Source organism: Oryzias latipes, chromosome 7 (assembly GCF_053564925.1).
Source record: "Oryzias latipes strain Hd-rR chromosome 7, Olatipes_Hd-rR_3.1".
NCBI classification, from domain to species: Eukaryota; Metazoa; Chordata; class Actinopteri; order Beloniformes; family Adrianichthyidae; genus Oryzias; species Oryzias latipes.
The window spans coordinates 22,307,460-22,331,677 of NC_136243.1; the positions used below are offsets into that span (position 1 = coordinate 22,307,460).

The following is a 24,218-nucleotide window of genomic DNA, read 5'->3' on the forward strand; positions in this document are numbered from 1 at the left end:
CACTGTTAGCAGGACCTGTCATAATGCTGGGCTTCTGCTAACAGTCCCTGTGACAGAAGTAGAAGGAGGTTAGGGTTACATACATTATTGACTGATTTTTTAGTAGCACATTAAGCTTTGACTCAGCATAGTTCTAACATGAACAGAGATGAAGTGAAGTGGCCAACGTCTGAATGTTTTCCCAAGGTAACTGAAAAGTGCACAGTGGCTCTGGTGCTGTATGCCTCGTCTGTTTTAGTTGCACTTCTTTGTGGTCTGGCTGCACCCTTTAGGGGTCGCTACAGAGTATCATTCACCTCATTCTATCCTCTGCACCTTCCTAGCTCATACCCTTATGTACTCCTTGACTACATTCACAAACCTCCTCTATAATCTTCCTCTGGGCCTCTTTCCTGGTTGCTCTAACCTCAGCATCCTTTCACCAACATAATCACTGTCCCTTCACTGAATGTCCCCAAACTATCTCAATCTGGCTTCCCTGCATTTATCTGTTTTTTTTAAACACAGTATGAGTAAAATTGTGTTTCCCTCTTCATGTTTGACATTTGATGTTGCACACCCATGTATCATTTTTTATCATTTAAAATAAAAACTAATTTGCAATTTTAACCCCATACTTCACAACCTATCTTGTACTATTTAATATAACTTTACACCCGAACTAAAAACATTTCTGTTAAAAAAATAAGCTAAAATTGGTGCGTTTATAATTCCTTTTACAGGTTGTGATTATGCAGTCATTTATCTAATGAATTAGAAATCAACTAATTCACCTGCATGGTTTTAGACTTGGAGGAAGTTGGGCTGTCAAAAGAAAAACTTGGTGCAGGAAAAACCTGCAAACTTTATAAGAAAAAACTCAGGGAGATTCAAACAGATGTGCTTTTTTTTACTTGAACCATGGATTCTGATAACCACAGAGTATCTGTAAGGTCTGAAATCTGTGTCAACACCAAATTAATCTCAGAGAAATGTTCTTGGATAATTTGAAGTTAAAGTCACATCACTTTTTGTGAAAGGAAATGCTAACTCAGACTTGGCTTTTTGACAGGTCAGGTCCTCTGGGTCTTAGTTCTTCCAGAGGTCATGGATGATCTGAGTGGAACTGGCCAGGGTCAGCCCATCAATAGTCCTTTGGACAGCAATTAATATTGCCAAAACCAGCCAGGAAAAAGTTGCAGAATCAACAGAACGGAACAAAGTTAAGCGACACTTTGCTCTCTCCGTTTTTCATGCTTCGACTAAATCCAAGCCAAGTTGGGAGGGGATGACATCGTGACAAATAGAACACCGGAGAGAAGAGCAAAGGAAGGAGTAAAAAAAAAGATGAATAGATGAATGGCAGAAGGGTGATTTGAAACATCAAATGCCAATAATCGATTGTTGTCAGCTCTCAACAGTTTCGCTGACTAAAAGGGAAAAAGGCTTACTTAGTATGCAACCCTTCACACTCGCCTCTTCTTTCATATTCGAACTTCCCTTACATTGTTGTTGTGCTCAAACTTTAACTTTGACTTTTTCTTCTTCTCGACATTTTTTTTTTTCTTCTTCTCGACATCTATCCTTTCACACCTGTCCAGGCTGCATGCCCATTTAATCATTCTCCAAAACCATTCCATGTACTTTGATATCATGCTGACAAGAAAACAACCTGAGAGGAGCAGACAGAGGAAAGTGTTTCTACTCTGACATCTTCGGGCTTTGACTTGACATTTTTGGCCATCACTCTCAGCAGAAATGCACGCACCCACATCCACACCCACACAAGTCTTACTATGATTTGAGACTGGTGATATCTCCTGAAATAAGTGAAATTACAGAAAGTGGTCCAGTGAGTTCTGCCTGGCCATTGGGGTGTCAGAGACAGCCTTACCAATTCCAGCCTCCACAGCCCCATAACTAACAACAAAAGCAGGGAAAACTGAGCCACGCTTTTAGAACTGATGTTGAGAGATTGTATTCTATGCACTCAGGTTGACTATGTGATTTTGGGATTTATGCAACTTTGGCATATGAGGAGTAATGTTTATCTTACACTACTATGGGTCCCCGGTTTAGAGTTCAGGGATGTATGTTGACCCTTTAACAACAGCACAAAGTCGCTTTTCTCAGTGACAGAATCAGCTGATTCACTTCGATTGTAAACTGAGTGGCCTTGTGGTAGAGTGTCCACCCCAAGACTGGATACCAAAGATTCCAAATATGGGACCCAGTGCCTCCCTGCTTGACACTTGATATTCGCATAGGGGCAAAAAAAAAAAAAAAGAAAATCGGAATTGGGTCGTTTCAGCCTACAGTGTGAATGTAGCCCAAGCTTGGTATTTGGGAACGTCGCAGATGGAAAAATTACACAAGAAAATAAAAATGCTAGCGGACCTAGATTTATAGCAGGAAAAAATAAGATGTATAATAAAATGACCTTCTATAAAAAATATTTGGAAATATGTTCCATATGCATGCAACCTCTAGATGGCTCATTTGGCTCCATGCAGGACTGGCACAAACCAGAGTTCGATTCCCAGGGGGCGCAATGAGTTGTATCTTTTTTTTTTTTACTTGTCCTGTCCAACAGCTGGGCAAACAGATGAGAGCTGAAGGCCTCTTGTGTTGGACATATTTTACTATAACAACAGGGGTTCTGAGTTTTTTGACAAACCAGAGGTATGTCTGAATAAACCCCTTTTGTAATCAAGGCCAAACTTTATTCATTTTAATCGTATTTGAAGATTTTTTGTGTTGGACCGGACGGAGAAGAAAAGGAGGGAAGAAGAGAGAGAGATGTTAGAGAGGGGGGGTAGAAGGTTGGTTATAAGGGGGGGGGGGGGGGGTAAAACCATGAAGCAGCATAAAGCAACAAGTTGCTGGATGTTGGCCAAGACCCTTCACGCTACTGCCTACTTATGTAGCCACAACAGGGCCCAAGTCTGGGTCTCCCTGTGCCTGTCCCCTGCCTGGATAAAATATAGTACTGTGTCAGGAAGGGCATCCGGTGTAAATAATCTCTGCCAAACCACCTGTGCAGATCAGTGAAGGCTGATCCACTGTGGCAACCCCTGAATGCATGCATGGAAAGCAAAATGTCTAATTATCTGTTAATCCAAGCGGGAGCCATAATTATCTCCTTAGTCAAGATAGCTGTTGCTTAAATTTCCAAATCAAATCTTAGGACAAAATGTATTTTCAAAATGAAACCTAAAAAAAAAAAAAAAGGAAATCAGCTTTTGTTTGCAACCAAGATGGTCTCCAATATTGCTCTTTGTAAGCATAAATCTTAATGTAAATCAGCCTTACATCTTTTTTTTTCTTAGTGATTAACAGGGGATTGTATTAGAAGTGGGAAGAATATAAAAATGCACATATATAGATCCAAAGAGAAGCTGGTGCCTTTGAGTAAGATCCTGATCAGTTATTGACCAACGGGTTTCTGCTTGGTATGAGACAAAAAGTTTATTGGAACTTGAGGCATTACACCTGAGAAGATTTAGGAAGGTTTCATGCCTTTAGTCATTCACTCAGAATTTATAGATCAAAATAGGCCAATCTGTTATCAGTGAATGAGCTTCTTGGCTAGAAATGAGCAAGTAAAAATATTTTAAGCAAAAAAAGATGACTTCTTTAAGCAGGGTTCTGTTTTCATTGTATTCTATTAGGGGCCAACATAGGGCTAATTAATAGACAGCATAAAAACGTTTTGTTTTGACTTCATTACTATTTGCTCTACAAGTGTTTCTCTCCATGTTTTATATGCAAGTATTCACCATTTGCTCCAAATTAAAACTGTGTTAAAATAGCTAAAAGGCAAATTTGAATGTTCCCTGTGAAACTCACTGAATATGTTTATTCACACTGAAAAACTTCTGACAGGAATTTGGCTATCATAGAAATTCAATTTGACTTCTGCTGTGTCTTCTATTGTGTACACGTGGAAATCCACTATTCTATGCCGGCTGATGACTTCAGAAGCATGGCTGTATCAGCAGGTACAGAGAAAAGACTGCCTGCCATAACAGGGGAAACAGCCCCAAGAGGCAAGACACGCTCTTTACTTTGAAATGTATTTGTCACATGAAACACAGTTGCGCTTGACTTCAAAGCATTAGTACAATAGTTGCATGCGTTTCAGTTTTTGATTACACCTTTACTGTCTTTGTAACCAATTTTCTGCCTCTCTTTTAATGTTGGAAATGAACTTTTTTTAATTATAGGAGAAAAGGTGATGAGTTGTTATGTACTGGACTCCTTACTTTCAAATAGTGATGATAGTCCATTTTCTCAAACATAATTACATATTATTATATATTTTATGAAGTTTGTAGCATGCTTAAAAACATCCCCCACATATTATATCATTTAAAGAGAAATGTTTACATTAAAGTAATTTTTTGTCTCTTTCCTTTTAATTTAAGATTGTTTTGAACACACACAAAACAAAAGCTAGTTTTAAAAAATTTAAGACATAAATTCCGATTTATTCAGGTTCTCCTTCATAGCCAGCATTAAAAACAAAACAAAATGAAAGGTACAAAGTTTATATCATCAAAAGATTTCTCCTCTGACTGTTAACTAATGTTGACTTTTAACCATTAAAGTCCCACTCCAATCATTTTTTGATCCATATTAAAGTGTTGCCAGTGGTCTTTAAATTAAGATTTTAGCCTAAATAATAATAAAAAAATAAACCTGTGTCGTTATCTAGGACAGAGTTTCTGCAAAGTAAAAGATGGTCTTTAGAAATTCACCTCCGAGTTGTAGGCATGGACTGTTGGCACGGAGCAAGCCTGTCCCCATTTCCCGTCTTTCATCTGTTTACACTCTCTTCCGCTAGCTTACAGCCCCTCACACCCCAACCTAACATTAGAGGTGCAACAACAGTGGAAAGCAATACTGGAGCTATTCAGCCGTACAGTTTTGAGCCAGATGTCAGCTCAGACGAGGAAAATGTAGACCTACATGATCTAGTCGTCTACAAGCGGATGCATCAGAAGGGAATGGAGCAGGGAGCTTGTGGTCCGCCAATGGTAGTCGCAACTACAAGCTTTATCCAGTAGTATTTTTTCGTCTACTCCTGATTCACAACGATTTGAATAAAGAAAAACTAAGGAATACAATTTTAAGCTCAACTTTCTTTATATATGCCCTCCATCATCAGAAAAATTCCACAAGAACTTGTGGCACCATTTTCATCTGAGAGGATATTTGATACTGAAATTGTTTAGATCTTTTTTTAAAAACCCAGAAAGTATAACTAATCTCTCAAAAGGTTGTTTTTTAATAACAACCACATCAACAAGAGCGCACTAAACTTTTACAGGTATGTTCTTTAAGGGTCAGAGAAGCAGGCGTCTCACAGCAGGTGGTAGTGAGCGATAAAGAGGGGGCATGGAAGAGAGGAAGAGGAGATTAAAAACCCCAATGACAGGCTAAGAAGGGCACTCGTGCAGAAATTGATTGACCAAAGAGTCACATTTACTTTACCAAAGAGCGGAGATGGTGAAGGGAGGGTAAACGGGGGTTACTAATCGTTAGGGGGATCCTCCCAGACCAGATATACATGTTTTGAAATAAGTGTGGAAAACTTACATGTTCACTCAGACAGGGTTTAAAATTAAAAAGGTGTAGTTTTTCCTACTCCACTCTCCACTTTCTGTTAGCTTAACTAAATGGCCTTTTTAGCAGTCAAGTGCATCGCTTTGGTTACCAGCATTTCCCCTTCTTGTAAAACTCCAAGCAGCCATTATGCTCTGCACTCTTATGAAGGCACACAAGCAATGAAAAAAGGACTTAAGAGCAACCATTAGATAACAAAGTTGCCTCAAATCCCAGGGTTACACTATCAAGGAGGTGTGAGATAAACGATTGCTGCATGAAGGAGCTTCATTAGAGAGATACTGACGAAAGGCTCCTCAAAATGGTAGCCTGTTTTAGAAAGTAAGTGATAATGGTTCAAATAGAAAATGCATTATCTGATAGAAGCTGCAATTTTTCAAAACATTTTTTTGCCAGCAGTTACTTACCTGTAACAGTCTAGTGGTAAAAACCCTTCTTATATTTTATATTTGTCTGAAATTCCCTTTATATGGTTAGTAAAGGCAACAGCATCCACAAGTAAAAGTTATTGCCTTCAAAACGTAAAACCAAGCAGGGTCATGCAATCCAACCAAGATAAGATATTGATTGTGGAAAAAAAATGCGAGTAGTCCTAAAGTAGGGAAATAATTTGTCACTGTTTCACCCATCTCCTCCCCCAACCCCTTTTATTACTATAACCCCTCTCTTCCTTTTAGTTTGTGTCGTTGGACCAGACTCTCTGAGAGAAATCCAATTTCTGTTCACAGCACCATGTTGTTCTGATACCATCTATCACCTGGAGCTAGAGCTGGCAGAGAGCGTGCTTGTCAGAGCAGAGCAATGTGGACACCTGTTACAACGCTGACACATATATACACACTCGCACACAACCTCACACACACGCACACAGATGGATAGTTAGACGATGGAAAGTACAGAAAACAGAAAACCTCAGAACATAAAGAGAAGTCCTGTGAAACACGGCAAATTGCAAAACTATCACTGGAAAAAATGTAAAAATCACTTGAATGACAGACCTTTATTGGTTTTAAATAATGCTGTATGCAGATTCTCTGCTCTTCTAACTTCCTCTCAATCAGAAACAAGCAACGCCAGGTCTCTTCGGATTGATGGATATTAAAGCGTTCTGTTTGGAGGAAGAATCTAACATTTCTATGCTCAACTTGGCAAATGTGGAGTAGATTTGCTTGTCTACACAAAGAGTATAGTCTTGGCTTCAGATTTTTTTTAATGAAAGTTGTTTGGCTAAACTGGTACACAAGAAAACAGCTTTTTATCTTTGCAAAACCAGTGAATATAACTGTTGGTCAAATTTGTTTTTATTTTGCTTTTAATGCAGGATGTTCTTTGTGCAGTTTTTTATGTGAAAAGAACACATTGTTTGTGTTGTTTTTTAATTAAAATTGTTTGTAAAGCAAACTTTGACATTCAACAGTTTACAAACCAAAAAATAACCTATTAAACGCAGAACTGCCCCTTACTAATTGCACTGCAGAAAATTACATTGTTTATCTATTTTTGCATCTACTCCTCAAAACGTCACCAATAGTAGATGACACAAAAGCTAAAAACTTTAATAATGGAGGTGTTAAGTCCACCTTTTTCTTCTTAAAAGTTTTTTTCTAATTTACTTTTTTAATATTTGTTCTAAATAAAGTTCACATTAGGCACAGAGGATGAGGAGTCCATACCTTCATGGCTTGGGCTTTCTTGTGAAACATCTCCTCCATGTTCTTTGCCAGCTTCTTTACCAACTGTAGTCCATCAATCTCCTCCACCTGCACTGCTCGCTCAAACTCCTTGTATTTCTGAAAAGGGAAATTTGTTATCACTTTTACAGTATCACAACAGAAAACAATTTTGTCACTACTTGTTGACTGTTTTTTGTTTTTTAATAAAGAATCCATGTTTATACACTTACCGGTATCAGGTTTTACCGCAACATATATGTCAGTTGAAGTTCTGTCTCCAAGTTTTGAACTTTAACCTTTACATTTTGCAAATATTCCAAATCACTAATTAATTTTATTGTTAGGTTAAACTTTTCCTTTTTTTTGCAGTCTTTCTTATACTGTTAAAGTGCATAAAGCAATTGTTGTGGTTGCAAAAGGTCATACAATGTTTTTTGTCATTTTCCTTTTGTGTTTTCAAACATCTTGTTTTTTTTCTAATATTTCAACATTTTATTTTTATTTTTTTTCACTTAGGTGAAACACTGCGACAGACTAGCGACCTTTCCAGGGTGTCCCCTGCCTTTGCACACAAGTAGCCGGGATAGGCTCCAGCAGCCCCATGACCCCAAAAGGGACAAAACGGAAGAAGATGGAAATGAAATGAAAAACTTAGTTGAAACATTTTTTTTTGCATTGACCAATCCAGGAGAGTTCATAACCAGATCATGAGTGGATGACCATCACCTGCAAGTGAGACACTCAAAGTAAAGCACATGGGCATGTGAGAGTTAAAAGCCTCAGTCATCAAGATTGGTGTCTAACTTTTTTATGAGAATAGAATTATACCATTAATTAATTAATTTTACAATTACCATATATCAATGTTTGCCAAAAAATAAACTAATAAGGTTTTTCCTGCAAAACAGTCATAAAAAAACAACTACTTACTGTTTATGATCTGCTAAAACATTTGAGAAAGTGAGAAAGACTGCGTTGTAAGAGATAGAATCAAATATTATTGTGCTGCTAAACCTTATTTATAACATTATTATTGCATAATGTTTTTTTGTGACTTCGAAGGGCCTTAAGATGTTACTTAACGGTACTTAAATAATTTAAGTAGATTTGAAATATATTTTTAAACTTGGTGTCAGCTGTTGTGAGGACGCATTTGTGAAACAGTATTGCTGTTGTTGTTGCATGACCAAATGCTATGTTTTTTATTTTGCTTTTAATGCAGGATGCTCTTTGTGCAGTTTTTTATGTGAAAAAGTACACATTGTTTTTTTATTAAAATTGCAGAATTGTTTGTAAAGCAACTTTAAACATTTAACAGTTTAACATACCAAAAAATAAGCTATCAAACACAGTGCTGGCCCTTACTAACTGCACTGCAGAAAATGACATCATTCTGTAATAAACCTTCACTGAGGCGCTCAGCTAAGCAGGCGCCTTTACTGAGGACAGTGACATTAAGTCCTTCTAATTCCACACCCATGTGTGCCACACATTCACATGCATACAAGACTGATTTAAGTGACGGGAAAAATTGCATTTTAAAAATTTTGGCCAAAGCTGCGGGAAAATGTTTTTTCACTTGGGGGATTTAACAGATTACTGCCATATCAAATAGCATGCCCCGTCTAATGCTGTGCCAGCCTGCTTAGATGCATGCTCTTAGCTACTACTGTGCAGCAAAAACCATGACAAGCTACGAGAGGTAAAGTGAAGTTACACAATAACTTCTGAGTTCAGGCAATCATCTGAAAAACTGCACACACATCAAACACAACTGACACCAATATTTTCTTCATTTCATAAAATTTTAATCATGATAAATTCTATTATTATTTCTCTTAAATGTTAGTTGAAGTACAATAAGTGGTTTTAATTTTCATCAATATCCTGAATTGTCCCAATGAAATTGTCCCCCTGAATTGTCCTAACAGTATGCTTGTGTGTGTTTCAATGTTTTGGTTTTTTTTGACTGCGTAACCCTTGTGCTATCCTAGGCACTTTAACATTAGGAGTTGGGTCATCTACACCCACTAGACAGTGAACCTTTTTTCTTCAATGATTTGTGATCTTCACTGGTGTCCATGGATTACATGAAATCCTCTCCACCTTTTCCACCTTTGTCATGGTAGGAAGAACACGTCAATGTAAGGGTGGGGTCATAGGATAGCACAAGGGTTAGTTAATGTGTTTGTTAACATTAGACAGAGATGCAATAGAACAATACAAGACCAGACAGCAGAATAGTTGAAGGCAAAAGGTGAAATGATGACAGAAGACAGGCAATACGTTTGCCAATAAATGCGAAAGAAGCTTAGAGAAAGTATCAAAACTCATTAAAGGCGCAACTGTAGACAAAAAGTGAGATTAAAAAGTAGAGGAGGGAAAAAAGAGCTGGACCAGTAGGAGGTAAGAGAATGGAGGAAAACTACATCTGCACTGCTGCAGGAGGGACATACGAAAAGGAAATCAAGTTAGAATCACTAAATTTACATTTTTAACACTAAAAAATACTCGAAATTCTTGTTTTTAATTGCTGCCTCAGATTATTATTGCAAAAAACACATGTATAAATAATTCTCTGCTAAAGGTAATGGAATACTTTAAAAGCAAGATTCAGGTCCAAAGGCAAATAAACTAATACAATAAAAGTAAGTAATAAAAAAACTATTTTCAGGCATTTGAAATATCCAAAATGTACTAATCAAGACACTTTTTAGTGAGAACAACAGATTTAATTACAATAGATGAACCATCTGCTCTGAAAAACTTTGGATTGCATCAAAAAATGAGATATCACAAAATGTATGTAGAAAAAAATAAGATAATTGCATTTGCCAGTGCTGATTGACATCATTACTTCCTCCTACAACAGCGCTGCTAATTAATTCCAGCCTTAAATCTTGTGTTGTGTGACCAATCAAAGTGACTAGCTGATGACTCAGAAAAAAAATCAAATTAAAAAAAAAAATAAGTCACAGGAAGCGTCACGGTAAAAGCAGGAAAATTATAATCCGCCCCCTGGCTGGATGACAGGACAACAGGAAATTCCTGCTTTAAACGAATTCTCTGTGCTGGCTGACTGCAGTGGGATGCTGAAGCTGGCCGGTCAACAGCTGCTGAAATATGACAGGTTTGCTCTCCAATTTGTCTTGGTTGATCCTTTCCTCTGTATTTTTTTATGTGACTGTCTTCTTTGCCTCCTTTTTTTATTTTACAATGTCCAGTTTGCACTTAAATCGCAGCTGCTAACATTTACTTCTCTCATTTTCAATAATAACACTTAGTCAAGTATTGTCCTTCCTTTTAACACTGACAGGCTTCTCTGATTGAACCAGCACAATATCTATAAACTGTCCATTATTTTAGTGATATAGAAAAGCAATGGAAAGAATGAATTTCCATGTAATTGTAGTCATATTTGTTTGGTCAATGCTGTTAGCAGAAAGGCAAACGCTGACCTGTTGACCACAAGATGTCTGGAGAACAATGTTCAGTCAAACTGAGCGAAAAATAAACGGACCCACTTAGCTCGAAGCTCTTCTCCTCACATCACATCGTGGTACAGACATAGAAAGGACTTTGCAACATGAAAAACAGGGCAGCACCGTACAAAACTGGTCCCCCTCAATCCCAGCCTTTGCTTTAATAATCAGGAGCCTTTTATTATTGATAAAGTTCTCTTTTCACTGTGGCACAGGACAGGTGGAAATATGCTAAACTTAGAGCAAACAGTGGTATTTACAAAAAGACAAAGAATCTGTCGACTCTGTTAAATTATGCTAGAACCTTGTTCTTTTTTTCTATTGTGAAATTGTTCCCAGTCTGTAATAATTATGCAGTTTCTGGCCAAAATCAAAAAGCATTTGTCTTTTTTTTAAGACAAATTTTATGCATGTTTTATTGAGAGGCTCAGGGGAACCAGTCAGTATTTGGTGTGACCACCATTGGCCTCATGAAGTGCAACACATCTCCTTCGCATAGAGTTGATCAGATGGCCTGTGGAATGTTGGTCCTTCTTCTTCAATGGCTGTGCGAAGTTGCTGGATATTGGCAGGAACTGGAACACGCTGTCGTACACGCCAATCTAGAGCATCCCAAACATGCTCAATGGGTGACATGTCCGGTGAGTATGCTGGCCATGCAAGAACTGGGATGTTTTCAGCTTCCAAGAATTGTGTACAGATCATTGCAACATGGGGCCATGCATTATCATGCTGCAACATGAGGTGATGTTGTTGGATGTACGGCACAACAATGGGCCCCAGGATCTCGTCACGGTATCTCTCTGCATTCAAAAGGCCATCAATGAAATACATCTGTGTTCTTTGCCCATAACAGATGCCTGCCCATACCATAACCCCACCACCACAATAGACAACCTGATCAACTCTATGCGAAAAAGATGTGTCGCACTTCATGAGGCAAATGGTGGTCACAAAAAATACTGAGTGGTTGTCTGAGTCCCCTGAGCCTCTCAATAAAACAAAACTGAAGATTTCAACGTGGCCTTTTCTTGTGGCCAGTCTAAGGCACACCTGTGCAATAATCATGCTGTCTAATCAGCATCTTGATATGGCACACCTGTGAGGTGGGATGGATTGTCTTGGCAAAGGAGAAGTGCTCACTATCACAGATTTAGACAGATTTGTGAACAATATTTCAGAGAACTGGTTATTTTGTGTATGTGAAAAATGTTTCACATCTTTGAGTTCATACCGCAAAAATGGGAGCAATAACAAAAGTGTTGCGTTTATATTTTTGGTCAGTGTAACTATAGGTCAACACAAAGTTTGTCAGTTACACCATGCCCCTTGGGTTGCTTTTGGGTTTGAAAATCTTGTCAGTGTCCTACACAGCAGAAAGTTGTTCTTTTTGTCTGATTTTTTTTAGGTCATGTATGATTCTGTGTATAACCGTACACTAAAATGAAGTTATTACCAAAGAAAAAATAAAAGCTGTACAAACTCAACAAAAATACACTCATCATTGCAGCAGAGAAGAGGAAATCTGGGATTTCAGGGTCAGTTGTTGAAAAGTACGGTAACAAGAAATTGTTACAAAACCGAAATGGCTGCAGTACAGGCTTTTAATCTGTTGAAATCCCTCTATGCAAAATTTCAACACTGCCAAAACAGCCACTGTTACACACAACGCTGCATTAAGCTGCAAACTCCGGTGCAGTACTCACTTCAAATATAAACACACAATTTATCCGTTTACCCTCACTAAACGGTGACAGGCGGCATCAAGCTTTTGTGTTGGGAAAACTTTGCCCTTCCTAAATAATCAAAGCAAGCGGTTTTCACAGGTAGATTTAATGAATAAATTAACAATAAAACAATTTGTGAAAATGAGCCAAAACTATTGATGGCGTATATTTTTGCAGAAAATGGTGGCTTAGTTTTAGGAATGCAATCATGCTGAAGAAATATTCAACGTAGCAGTCAAATAAGTTGTACATTGTTTGCCACTGTGATATACTGATAAATTCTGGGTTTTTACAAACCATAAAACAGTTTGACAAAATGCGCAAAACTATTAAAAGTGTGCAGTTTGTGAAAATGCTGAAAAAACTCACGCACATTTTTTAATGTGTGTATAGTGTGCAAAAACTATTCTACGTGTACTTTTTTGGAGGGGTTATTTTTTTACTGATTAAAACTTTTATTTAACAGTACTGTAAAAACCAAACTTTTTAATTCATAAAAGTCAAATGGAATAAAGTCAAATTTCTGAGCTCATAATTGTGTCAATTGCCACAGTAGCTGGTTATTTTCATGAAAAAATAGACTGATAGGTATGAAGTAAAAAATAAAAAAAGCAAAGAAGAAAAACTGTACTTCAAAGTCTAATAGCTCTTTGTGATGCTCATTTTAGAGCTTGCTCTCAACCCTGCTGATCTCCACTGTAACAAAGAAGTATATTGCTAACCTCCCACACAAGCTCTTCCCACAAGCCCCCTTACAAGTCCCTGTAAAAGTCAGAAGTCAGACTTTTGAGGCCTCAGACTGCTGTTCAATCCATACTGCACAGTATCTGAATTCATCCACCTTACATCTGCAAGATGTTTTTTTTCATATGCACACATTTTTGGTTTAATCTTAAAATAAACCTGTTTCAGCTATTTGTATCTAATTTAAAAAAAAGATTTTGTCTCTGAACCTGCAGGAAACATGAACCCCCCCTGAGTGCTGAAAATTGTGCTTGTTTATCAAGACAGAGACTCAGAGCTTCACATCTGATAGTAAAGATTTTAAGTCATTTTCCAAATTTCCCATGCAGCAGAAGTAGAGAACCAAAAAACAAAGTAACCTGTGGTCTCTGTATTGCCATCACTCTCTGGCTGCAGCAGTTTAGATTAAAGAAGGATTACTGGGAATTATTTAAACATCCAGTTAAAGCAACATAGTAGTGGTTAAGTCATTGTCAGATTTATAAATGGATCAGTTATTGCTTTCAAAAACAGGGTGCTTTAGACTGTTGTAATCATGTAGACTGCAGTTAGCTTTAGAAGACTGTTTATCATGGGAAAATAAAATACATCATAGTCAAAGGTGCATATATCCAAGGTTGTCTCGAAGAAGTGCTGAAGGTTAAAGCATCTACATCTTAAATAAATGTATAAAGGTTTGAGGTCAAAATTCTGAATTAAAAGAGTCAGTAAATCCAGGTCTTTAGTTAAAGCCAGAAACGTAACAGTACATGGACTGAATTTTCACACTTCATTTGACTCTCTCCAGAAGAAAAAGGTCATTCATACACCAACAGCTACTGAGTGTGTTCTTCATTAGTTATATTGTTAGAATGCTGCTTGTGGGTTTTGAGAGCAACAGTAGGACAACAGTTGTACCACTCAGGCTTTAAGAACCACAGAACAGTAATGTTTGACAGTTTATCCTGGAGTGCACACTGTCATTAGATGTGCACCATTGGGTTTTCCTACTATTTCAACTCGCAGTTCCATCATGATGCAGTCTGTATCTAAAGCCACACAGGAATTAGAAGTTTGTCAATAGTTCTTCATCTCAATATGGTGTTGAGATGTAATCCCCCTTTCCCACAATGTCTCCCCCGAGTTCTACTTAAGTTGAATAAGAAAAACAATCCAAGAGGTCAAATTAACAAATTATTTGGAGATGGAGAAGAAGATCTCACAAAGCTATGGAGACCAGAGCCTGCCAAATCCAAAGCTGGTCTAACTAAGCCCCTCTTTGGCTCAAGCAGTCCTGTAGCACGTTTGCACCTACAGATCATTGGCTATCCTCACCTTAAGACCCCAACTTCTGACCAATGTAATTAATCCTATGGTTCACTTACCCCGACCCCAGCTGCAGTTATCTTTTACATTTCTTAAGGTCTTTGAACAATAGAATGCTTACTAGAACATGAAACCTACTTAATGATTACAACCAGGCCTTAAAAAAGGCAAAAGGTAGCTTTTAAAAAGCAAAAAGAAATTAAAGCAAGTATATAAAAAGCAGTAAGCAGTTTAAATCTGTCGTCTGTCTGTAGTTCTTTGCAGGGAGTTGATTTTCGCAGACTCTTGGAAAACATTTTTCAAGCTTAGCGTCACTCGCATTGTTCCCTGCTGCTTCCCAAATCCACTGGCTGCATTTTTCACAGTCTTGGATTGATTGCTGCAGCAGCCAGCATGAAAGTGGAACGTGAGAGCAAAACATTGTTCTGTACTTATAAGGGCAATATTCAGTCTTGCAAGTGGAGACGTATTATGAGAAGTTTTTGGACCACAGCGTCCTCAAAGTTTACTTTGATGGATTCATCGTGAAATGAAGGATTTTCACACTTCAACTGCAGAAGCAAAGAACCTCCCAAAAAACATAAACACCAAGTTGATCCCAAAAAGTGGAAGTGGATATGCAAATAATGAAACTTAATAATACAAATATAGGCTATGTTAAAATAAAAATAATAAGGCCTTTAAAACCTTTAAGTACGGAGTCCATAACCAGACATGGTTAAAAAAAATAGTTAAATTGTTCCCACGAATTGGGATTTCATTACCACAAAATAATAATTTGTTCCCACACAATAGTAATTTGTTCCCACACAATAGTAATTCCTTCCCACAATAATTAAATCCTTCCCTCGAAATAATAATTTGTTTGAATGAAAAAGTATTTAAAATCCTCAAAGCCGACTTTTCTGGCTGCCCCAGATTTTGTTGAAAATGAAACGTATCTTCTCATTTACTTCGTTAGATTTGCAAAGTTTCACTTTGCACAATCGCTTATTACACTGTTTCCATTAAATCATTCGGATTTTTTAAATTATACAAATAAACACCAACTCACACGATAAGTCATTCAAAAACAATGATGTGAACAATACTTTGATTTAAAATAGGTGCATTTAAATTTCTGTCTGTGTGTATCTCATTACAATGAATGGAAGACACAGAAGATGTTTAGAGATCGGGTTTATTTATTCTGAAAAGCTCTACAAAAGCATCGGTAATTACGTCTCCTTGTCTGGGTTTGTGAGATTAGAGACTCTCCCACTTCATTCCTGCTGCAAAAGCCGCTTTTCGTCACTACTTCCGTGTTTCTGTACTTCTGTGAACCACATTAGTTCAAGAGAAGAAAAGAAAAAAAAAAGAAAAAAAATCAATCGAGAAGGTATTTTTATTATTTTCTTGATGAATATAAGAAAAATATAATAAAATTCAGGAGGCCCGGGCTGGCTGCCTCCCTATCCAGCAGCGGCGCTCTGTCTGCCGCCCAGCACAATCACTCCAGCCCCACGGACCATGCGACAGGCTGGCAATCTGTCCAGGGTGTGTCTCCAACAACCCCGCGACCCCAGCATGTTAAGAAAATTAATGCAACTTGTGCAAAGTTGTTGGTCACATAACTCTTTAATTCAAAAAAAGCTTATCCATTGCAGTTTTGCAAAAGTATGTCAATTTCGATACACCGGAAAATACATTTTGTTATATTATTGCTTTAAACCAGTTATCCTATTTACAGTAAATATGTAACCGGAAGCATTTAAGTTCATTTCTGGTTGAAAATGTGGGGTGTGTAAAAGGTCAAAGTTTTTTGAGGGAACAGATTACTATTTTGAGGGAAGAAATTGCTATTTCGTGCAAATTAATTTGTCTTTTTTTTTTTTTTTTTTACCCATGTCAGGTCACAGGCTCTGTATTTAAGGCTTAACAAACTAACAATACAATTTTCAAAACACCCCATGAAGCACAGGTGGATTTCTGCTCTATTTTTTGTTTTACTCCCCTACAAAAAATACATATAGTAAGGATTTTCCAAGTTGCATTGAAATCCAGGGCGCTGGATAGTTTTTTGGTGGTTAGGTAGTAGTGAGTGAATTTTGACAAAGTCTTAGTCATAAAAACATGGTTAACTAATTTAATTCAGTTTAGTTAATTAATTTGTACTAAAAAATGTTGACTTTTTTTTATTTAGTCTGCTTTTGTTGGTTTTGCTTCAGCAGTTTTGGATACACGGGTAAATCTGTGACAGAAAACAAAATTGAAGTCTAAAGCTGACATGACTTATAAAAAAGAAATCTGAATATCCCAGCGATAAGATTGGTAAATGTAAACTGGAATGATGATTGATGGGGTCTGGACTTCTTTGTTCTCTTCATTACATTTCTTCACAAGTGAAATCCACATTAGTGACACAGTGAATCTAAGCGGCTGCCTGGATGATTGATGTTGACAGCAGCAAGTCACAGACAGTCCTTCACACGATGCTGCACTTGGTAATTTGTTTAATAGTACTAGCCCTGCCCCTTAGTTGGCTAACAGTGAAGTGTGGCACCGGGTGAATAATGTGTCATGGTTACAGAAGAGCATGCGCACATCACTATTATTGTGTTCACTGACGGCCAGACTAGCCATGGCGAGATGCTCTTTGTCTCCGAACCAATAGGACGGAGGCAGATCCAGAGCAAAGCCACCAATGGGCAGTGACAGTGAATATTAATCTCCAGGGATCACATTCATCATCCCAGCAGCACAGAGCATGGGGTGTTATGGAGCAGTCCTAGGGTAAAACATGTATGTGAGCATTATTGGTAGAAACTTTAAGGTAAAGTAAGTAAATTATTTTCAATAATTACAAGCACATCAGAATATTTTATGCTGGAAAATGAACGGTCATAAAATTAAATTATAAATGCTAACCACACAACAAGTCATTAAAAACCACTTGATTTTCTAAACCCACAAATACGGTGTCAGCAGATGAAATCCTTGAGAAGTGAAGTCATTTGTTCCCACAGCAAAGTGCTCTACCTCAATGCTCTTGGGCTTTCTACATTAATGGAAGTCTGTTGGACTAAGCATTTTCTTTCCACGCGATTCTCAGCAACAAAGCTCAAATTAGAATACGAATGAAATTCAGGCTGGGTCCTCCAGCAAATCCTACTATTACTGATAAATAATGGCATTCATACTCTGCATCTGATTCCATCACAATTTGTATAGCCTTGATTTTTCAAATGTCTTCATTTTTTTATTTAAACTTTATTACAGGAAGAAAAGAAGAAATGCAAAATTTAAAATATATAAATAAAGGACCTCCACAATCCGAAACTTGTGCATGTGCCACATGTATGTATGTATATATACATACATATGCATATATATACATACTGTAGGCCTGCACAATATACCGCAAATTTATCGTTATCGCAATATCCAGCTCTGCAATATGCATATCGCAAAAGACGGCGAATATCGCAATAAATCGCAAACCCAAAATGTGTTAAAACAATCTTATGGCAGCTTGAAGCATTTAACGAATCAAATAAATCCCTTTATGCTTTGACCAATCAGATGGACGCCTTCCCATTGTTGACCAATCAGATGGAGGCCTATTATGTTAACCCTGGTCCTGAAGAGCCTCAACCCTGCCTGTTTTCCAGCTCTCCTTAACCAGCTTGCTGTTGATTGGCTGACTCAAGTGATTTCACATCCTGATTGACTGAACACACCTGATTTTGGTTATCATTATCTAGCAGTCTAGGGAGAATTGGAAAACAGACAGGGTTGAGGCTCTTGAGGACCAGGGTTAGCCACCCTGACGTTTGTCCCCCATGTCGATGAGGGTCATTTGGAGTATAATTTTTAAACTGTTGCAATGAAATGGGAATGATGTTTTTGTTTATTTTTCTATTTGTTTATTTACCGCAAATTTATCGTTATCGCAATATTGATCACTAATATCGCATATCGCAAGTTTTCCTCATATCGTGCAGCCCTAACATACTGTATATCATTGTAAACATATCATTGTAAGGTTTCCATGGGTAATTATTTTTTTCTTAAGGTCTACATCACAGAACCATAAACATGCTGTCTACTCAAAATCTTGCTAATACAATTTGTTTAAATGCTTTATTACATAATTTTGGGAAGTTTGTGTTCCAAAAAAAAAAAATCACTGGAACTCCTTGATCTGAGTGAGTTTCTGAGTTTGTAGCTCGCCCCTGCTAAAACATCAAAGAATGGCAGCTCGGGCTGCACTCCTGCCGGCTAACACTGTAATTAACTTTGTGACACGATATCCATCCTGCTTTTTTTTTTTTTTGCTCCTAACGCTTCTTCCAAATGCACACTCACTTTTAAACACACACCTACCTTTCCCTGCCCCATTTTTCCACGACCGGTAAAAGAAAAGAATTTAGCAAGACTGTGCTTCGATCAACAAGAACATGATAGGGAGACAGGAAAAGAGGCGGACGGGAGAAAGGAAGCTGGGAAAAACGGGACAGTCATCATTACACATCTCAGAACACCTTTCCCTCACCTCATTGCCAGCCATGCTGGACAAACCTGACAGCTATTCAATTTTCCAAAGCTTAATCTAATCAGCATCTGTCTCCCCCTCGCTGAGACAACTTAACCAGCACTAGAGCTTCGCAAAAGATTGGCAACAGTCTTCTTTAAAATAACACTTTGAAACAAATGTTTACACAAAACGTTCAATTTGGTTTAAAATGCTTCTGGTTACATTTCAGCTTGTTTTGAAAATTGTTTGGTGATTTTGAAAGGTAAATAAAGGCTCAAAAACAATTAGATTTTGGAGGGGAAAAAACTACTAATTGGAGAAAACAGTAACAATTTGTTTTTTTGTTTGTTTGTTTGTTTTCTTAGTTGCATGATGTACTGAAACATGGATACAACAGTTAAATTGTTTTATTCAATTATTTACGTTTCCCTGACTTACTGCATTACAGTAAAACAAAAGATGTAGAGATTATATTTTCAAATCCTGAATAACCTTGAATTGATAGTTAAACGATGGTCTATTAATAGATATAATGAGTACTGATTAAAGAAAAATTAGAGACTACAAGTCATATGTCAGACTGGCAGGCAGTAAGTGTTTTTTATATAATCTGTGATATATATGAACTAGTTTTGAATCAAAACGAAAAAAAGGAAATACCCACCTATTACATTTTGACTTTTGATTTTAAATGTTTCCTTTTAATACAAATTCTATTGTACTTTTTACATTTGTGTTATCATCGTGGTCTTTTTTTTTTCATCTTTAAGGATACACTCCCTGCCCTCTCTTTAAAATTATTGTCACAGTCTTGAGAGCACATAGCTCCAAGGCAGTTAAACGACATGGTTCCACTTGCACCCAATATTCCCCATGCAAACACACACGCTCACTATTGTTTGCTTGCAAAATGGAGTTGATTCCAACATAATCTTCTCACACATCATTACACCTTCCTATCATCCTGCGCTCTTTGGCCCTGGATATGGGCAAAGGCAGGGAAGACCGGGTGTATAGGATTGAGCATGCTTTAAGGCTTTTCACCTGCTGATATTTCCTCACTCTAAAGTGGAACTTATTGTTTCTTTGAAAAAAAAAAACAGACATACATGAACAGCCACATTCACACTGACTGATCGTTTTTCCTTTATCTTCCATTGCCAAGAGGCTTGAAGTCATTCCAGTGTCACTAAATATCCCCCTTCTTCGATTCAAGAAAATGACATCATCCGCAAGGGGAAAACTCGTCCATTCAACAATGAGCCCACAGACACAGCCATCACAGCCAGGCCGGCTCGTCTGGACAGGTTGCTCAATGATACATGAAATTAAAGATTTCACCGGAATAGCAGTGAAGAGGGTAAAACACACAAAGTTAATTCCAACCATCAGTGGGGAAACGTTGGTGCATCAATAGGACTCCTTCCCTTTATATGTGGGTGTGTGTAGAAACAAGCAGAATTCATCCATGCTGTAAGATTAGAGTGCTTACATTGCTAGGTAGGATGCTGACACTGGATTTAGGTGACAAATTGAGACCACTATTGATTGATTTTGTTGCTTTTTTTTCTTTAAGCAAATGGGAAGCCTCACACACACACACACACACAAAGGTTCTGACTCATAACCTTGAAACAAGAGCTGTTTCCGATGGGTGTAGGTAGTGTGAAGCCGTATTGGAAGGGTTGGCAGATGCTGACAGGTGGAGAAAAGAAGCAGAGAAAGGTTTAAAAGTGGGAATAAATCAATCAAAATAGATTTCTGTATGATTAAAATGGGGGCTAAAATTATGTTTTGTTTCATTGATTAATCTCAAATTATCTTTAAACCTTTTTGTTAACAACACAAATGCAAAAATTATTTATTGTGACAAGTATTAAATTTGACTATTTTGTATAATTTAATTACACTTGCACTCAGAGTCAAAATAACAATAAACCTTGTTTTTTTTGTTTTTTTTATCATCTGTAATTATTAAAACTCTTGTGCTTGTGAAAAGTATGTCTTATTAAAGATAATTAAGTAGGTAGTCAAGCATCAAATTAAAGCAGAGTCAACACAAAGGAGGCATCAAATTAAATTCCGACCGTTCTGACTTCTTCAAACACAATGAAGCAGTAATTCCTTTAGATTTTTTTTCTACTTTAAAAAAAGACAATGGAAAAGTCAATGAGCAAATTTTTACCTTTTTTTTTCTTTAATTCTTTGTAAGGTTCATTAACATTTTGTGTTTTTTGTGTTTTAGAGACTACATCTACGTAGACCATATTTCAATAATAAATTGCTAATCTCATTTTTCAAAATGGTTTAGTGTTTGTCTGTATGAGTAACGCATTCAGGGGACTTTATATTTCCAAATGAATTAAAAGCCAGAGAGATTCCTAAGAAGACAGTTTATCCATCTGTCTGGAGAAAACCTGCAAACATGTCAGTGCAAACGCTCACTGAGTTCTTGGTCCTTTAATCCTCCTTGCCGTGTGCAACTTTCCACGTCTCTTAACCGATCAGCTTATTGAAAAGCATGTGCCTTGGGGTCAGCTGCTGTCCCATCTCAGCATCCCCACTCTATTTCAGACTTACAGCGAATTAGAACATTCATAACATTTTGGCCAAAGTAATGTGCTAGCGCCTTGCATTCATTTATCAAATTTGTGAATAATAAGTGGGTCGTTATAAGTTGCACGCTTGCATCATAACAGTCTGATGTGAAAGATGCAGTTCACCAACTACAGTCATCCTGTGTCTTTTCTCTGCTCAATTAACCCCGTGGCCTTCATTTGCATTTCCCAAGGAGGTCGTCACTCTGTTGGAGGGTTATAGATATATATTTTTTGAAGCAGAAAAGATGGAAGAGGCTACAGTTTTCACCCAATCAAGAAGATAATACCTTTCATCTGACTTATCAGCAGCTAATAAAATACATGCTGTGGGCCATGTGAGCGTGCACTGCCTTTGTCATGTCCCCATCAGTCCATGTCTTAGTTTTGTGCAAAAGGCTGAATTGGTTCCTATCTATGCATCCTTTCAAATTGCGAATTTGTCTCATATATCACACCCAAATGCATCATGGGTCGTGTGACTGCTAACCTGCAATCCCAACCCTGCGTCTATTTGCCTGCTGAGAGGTCAACGTCAGCGTGGCCTTTGATCCACTAATTATCCATTAGCCAGTTGGAACAGAAGTGTCCTCAACTGAGCCTCCACCACCAAAATTAGCATTTCATCACACTTAAATCTTGCATTAATATGATAAAACACAGTGGAAGATTGAAGGGAGACAGCTGTGATGAGGCATAACAACAGGTAAAGCAAAGGAGGGGTGCTGTTGGAAATGTCAGAAACACTCAAGTAGACAGCAATTAAATGTGCTCTTTCCTGACGGTTATTTGAACACGCACGTTTTTGAGTGAATTCATCTGCTGGAATTAAAAAGTCACATTTCCAGAATAAGCTCTTTGTTCCAGTCTAAAAGCAAGACTAATTCAAAGTTAAAGTGATAAGAAAAAGGCAAAAACTGAAATAATACCATCATTACTAGTTGAAAAAGTCAGTTTAACAAATCTTCTGAAAATCATTTCTCCAAAAGTGATATTTTTTTAGTACTACTCAAAATGGACCAGAAATTATGTAAAAAAAATCCAAAATAATGTAAAAACGTTGTTTGTTTTTTTAATCCCTTTTAAAAAATGTGTTCTACTGCAACAGGCACACCTTTTTTTAGATTAATAAAATCTAAAACCTTCAATATGATTTTAGAATGTTTTATTTTTGATTTTTGTTTTTTTTACAAAACAATGAGGGGTAAAATGTGAAGTTGGACTTACAGTGGTGTGGACATTTTAAATCCTATTTTTGTTTAGTGTAAAATTTGTATATTTGCACAGCTCACCTTCTGCAGCAGCTGGGAACCAGAGTACTTTGCAGAGATGGACTTCATTTCCCCACCAAAGGCTGAGGCCCATAGTTTCACTCTGTCATGTCAGGAGACACAAAACAAACAAACATTTCAGAACCTGATAAATGTGGAGAAAGCATGTTCACAAAGTACTTAAGTTAAAGCTTGGATTTCCCCTGCCAAATGTTCTTTAGTGCACGTGCATCTGAAACAACGACTGAAAATGTTTGTCTGAAAGGGATACCCTCCCCAATACTCACACGGATGGAGGGATGCTTTGGTGGGTGCCTCCCTGCCCGCTTGCCCTGATGCTCAGAGTTGAGAGAAGTAAAACCATCCAAGCAAAAAAAGCCCTGGTGGAACGCGCACAGCTCCGATCCACCTGCATTTTAGGGACAAAAAAAATCACGCCCCCCTTTGCGCGCAATTTTCAGCTTATTTTTGCCACCGTGGACTTGAACTCAAATCCAGATCTGCAAGCAGTGAAAAGTACCAGTCACCTGCGCTGACTGACTAAATCATTCGTGGCAGTGTGCGCAGCTCTCCAGCTGGTGCGGGACGCGCGCTTCTGCGCCGCATCTCGGGGATGAAATAAAAGAAAAAAACGACAAGTTCCACCTGCTGTGAGAGTTATCCAAAGTGCACACGGCTGTGTTACCACGTCTGAAGTCGAGCTCTACTCCTCCGGCAATAGGGAATCCGTTCAAAGGCTTTGATTGGCCAAGCTCACCCACTGAGAACCCACCGTGCAGGTTTGGGGGGGGACCTGGGAGCTCATCAAACGATGCAGCGCAAAAGGAGCACGCCTACTCCTCTTGAGTGATGCGACTACCCTCCACTCCCTCACACACACACACACTTATCCCTGAGAATGTGAGGATGCTGAGGGTGCCAGTATTGTTGTTGAATGACGCCATGCTCCAGTCCTTTTCCTTTCCCCTCCACTCACTGGCTCTACACAGCGATAATAGCCATCCTTTTGCTTTCAGGTCAGATCAAGTCATGCACTGTATGGCCAGTTCACTGAAGCAGGAATTACTGCTGAAGAGCTGGTAAAAGAAAAAGAAGTGTAGGGGAGGGGGCCTGGGGAGGGGAGGGGGGGGGGGGGTCCAGCTTGGGGTGGGAAAGAACCAGATGATAAGTCAGTTCTGCTTCACAAAAGCATGCCAAATGCACTTTGCAGTGATGTGGCACTGGCAGTGTGTGGGCATATGGGATGTGAAAGAGGATGAGAGCCCCTGGGCGAGAGACCCTATGTGATGGATTGTA

At 38.0% G+C, this 24,218-nt stretch overlaps 1 protein-coding gene across 2 annotated transcripts in view; it reads right to left on the reverse strand.

Annotated features, from left to right (window-relative positions):
• Nucleotides 1–23,701, reverse strand: part of cacna2d3a (calcium channel, voltage-dependent, alpha 2/delta subunit 3a) — a 125,946-nt gene extending 102,245 nt beyond the window's left edge. The window contains exons 1-3 of one of the 2 annotated variants that reach the window (XM_078950590.1): nucleotides 23,210–23,701; nucleotides 22,944–23,025; nucleotides 7,281–7,397 (exon numbers count right to left, since the gene is read on the reverse strand). In XM_078950590.1, the coding sequence (XP_078806716.1) occupies nucleotides 7,281–7,397; nucleotides 22,944–23,025; nucleotides 23,210–23,337 (327 nt within the window). In that variant the 5' untranslated portion in view covers nucleotides 23,338–23,701. The remainder of the gene's footprint in view (nucleotides 1–7,280; nucleotides 7,398–22,943; nucleotides 23,026–23,209) is intronic. The other variant, XM_078950589.1, reaches the window with a different exon arrangement.
• Between the last annotated feature and the right edge of the window lie 517 nt (nucleotides 23,702–24,218).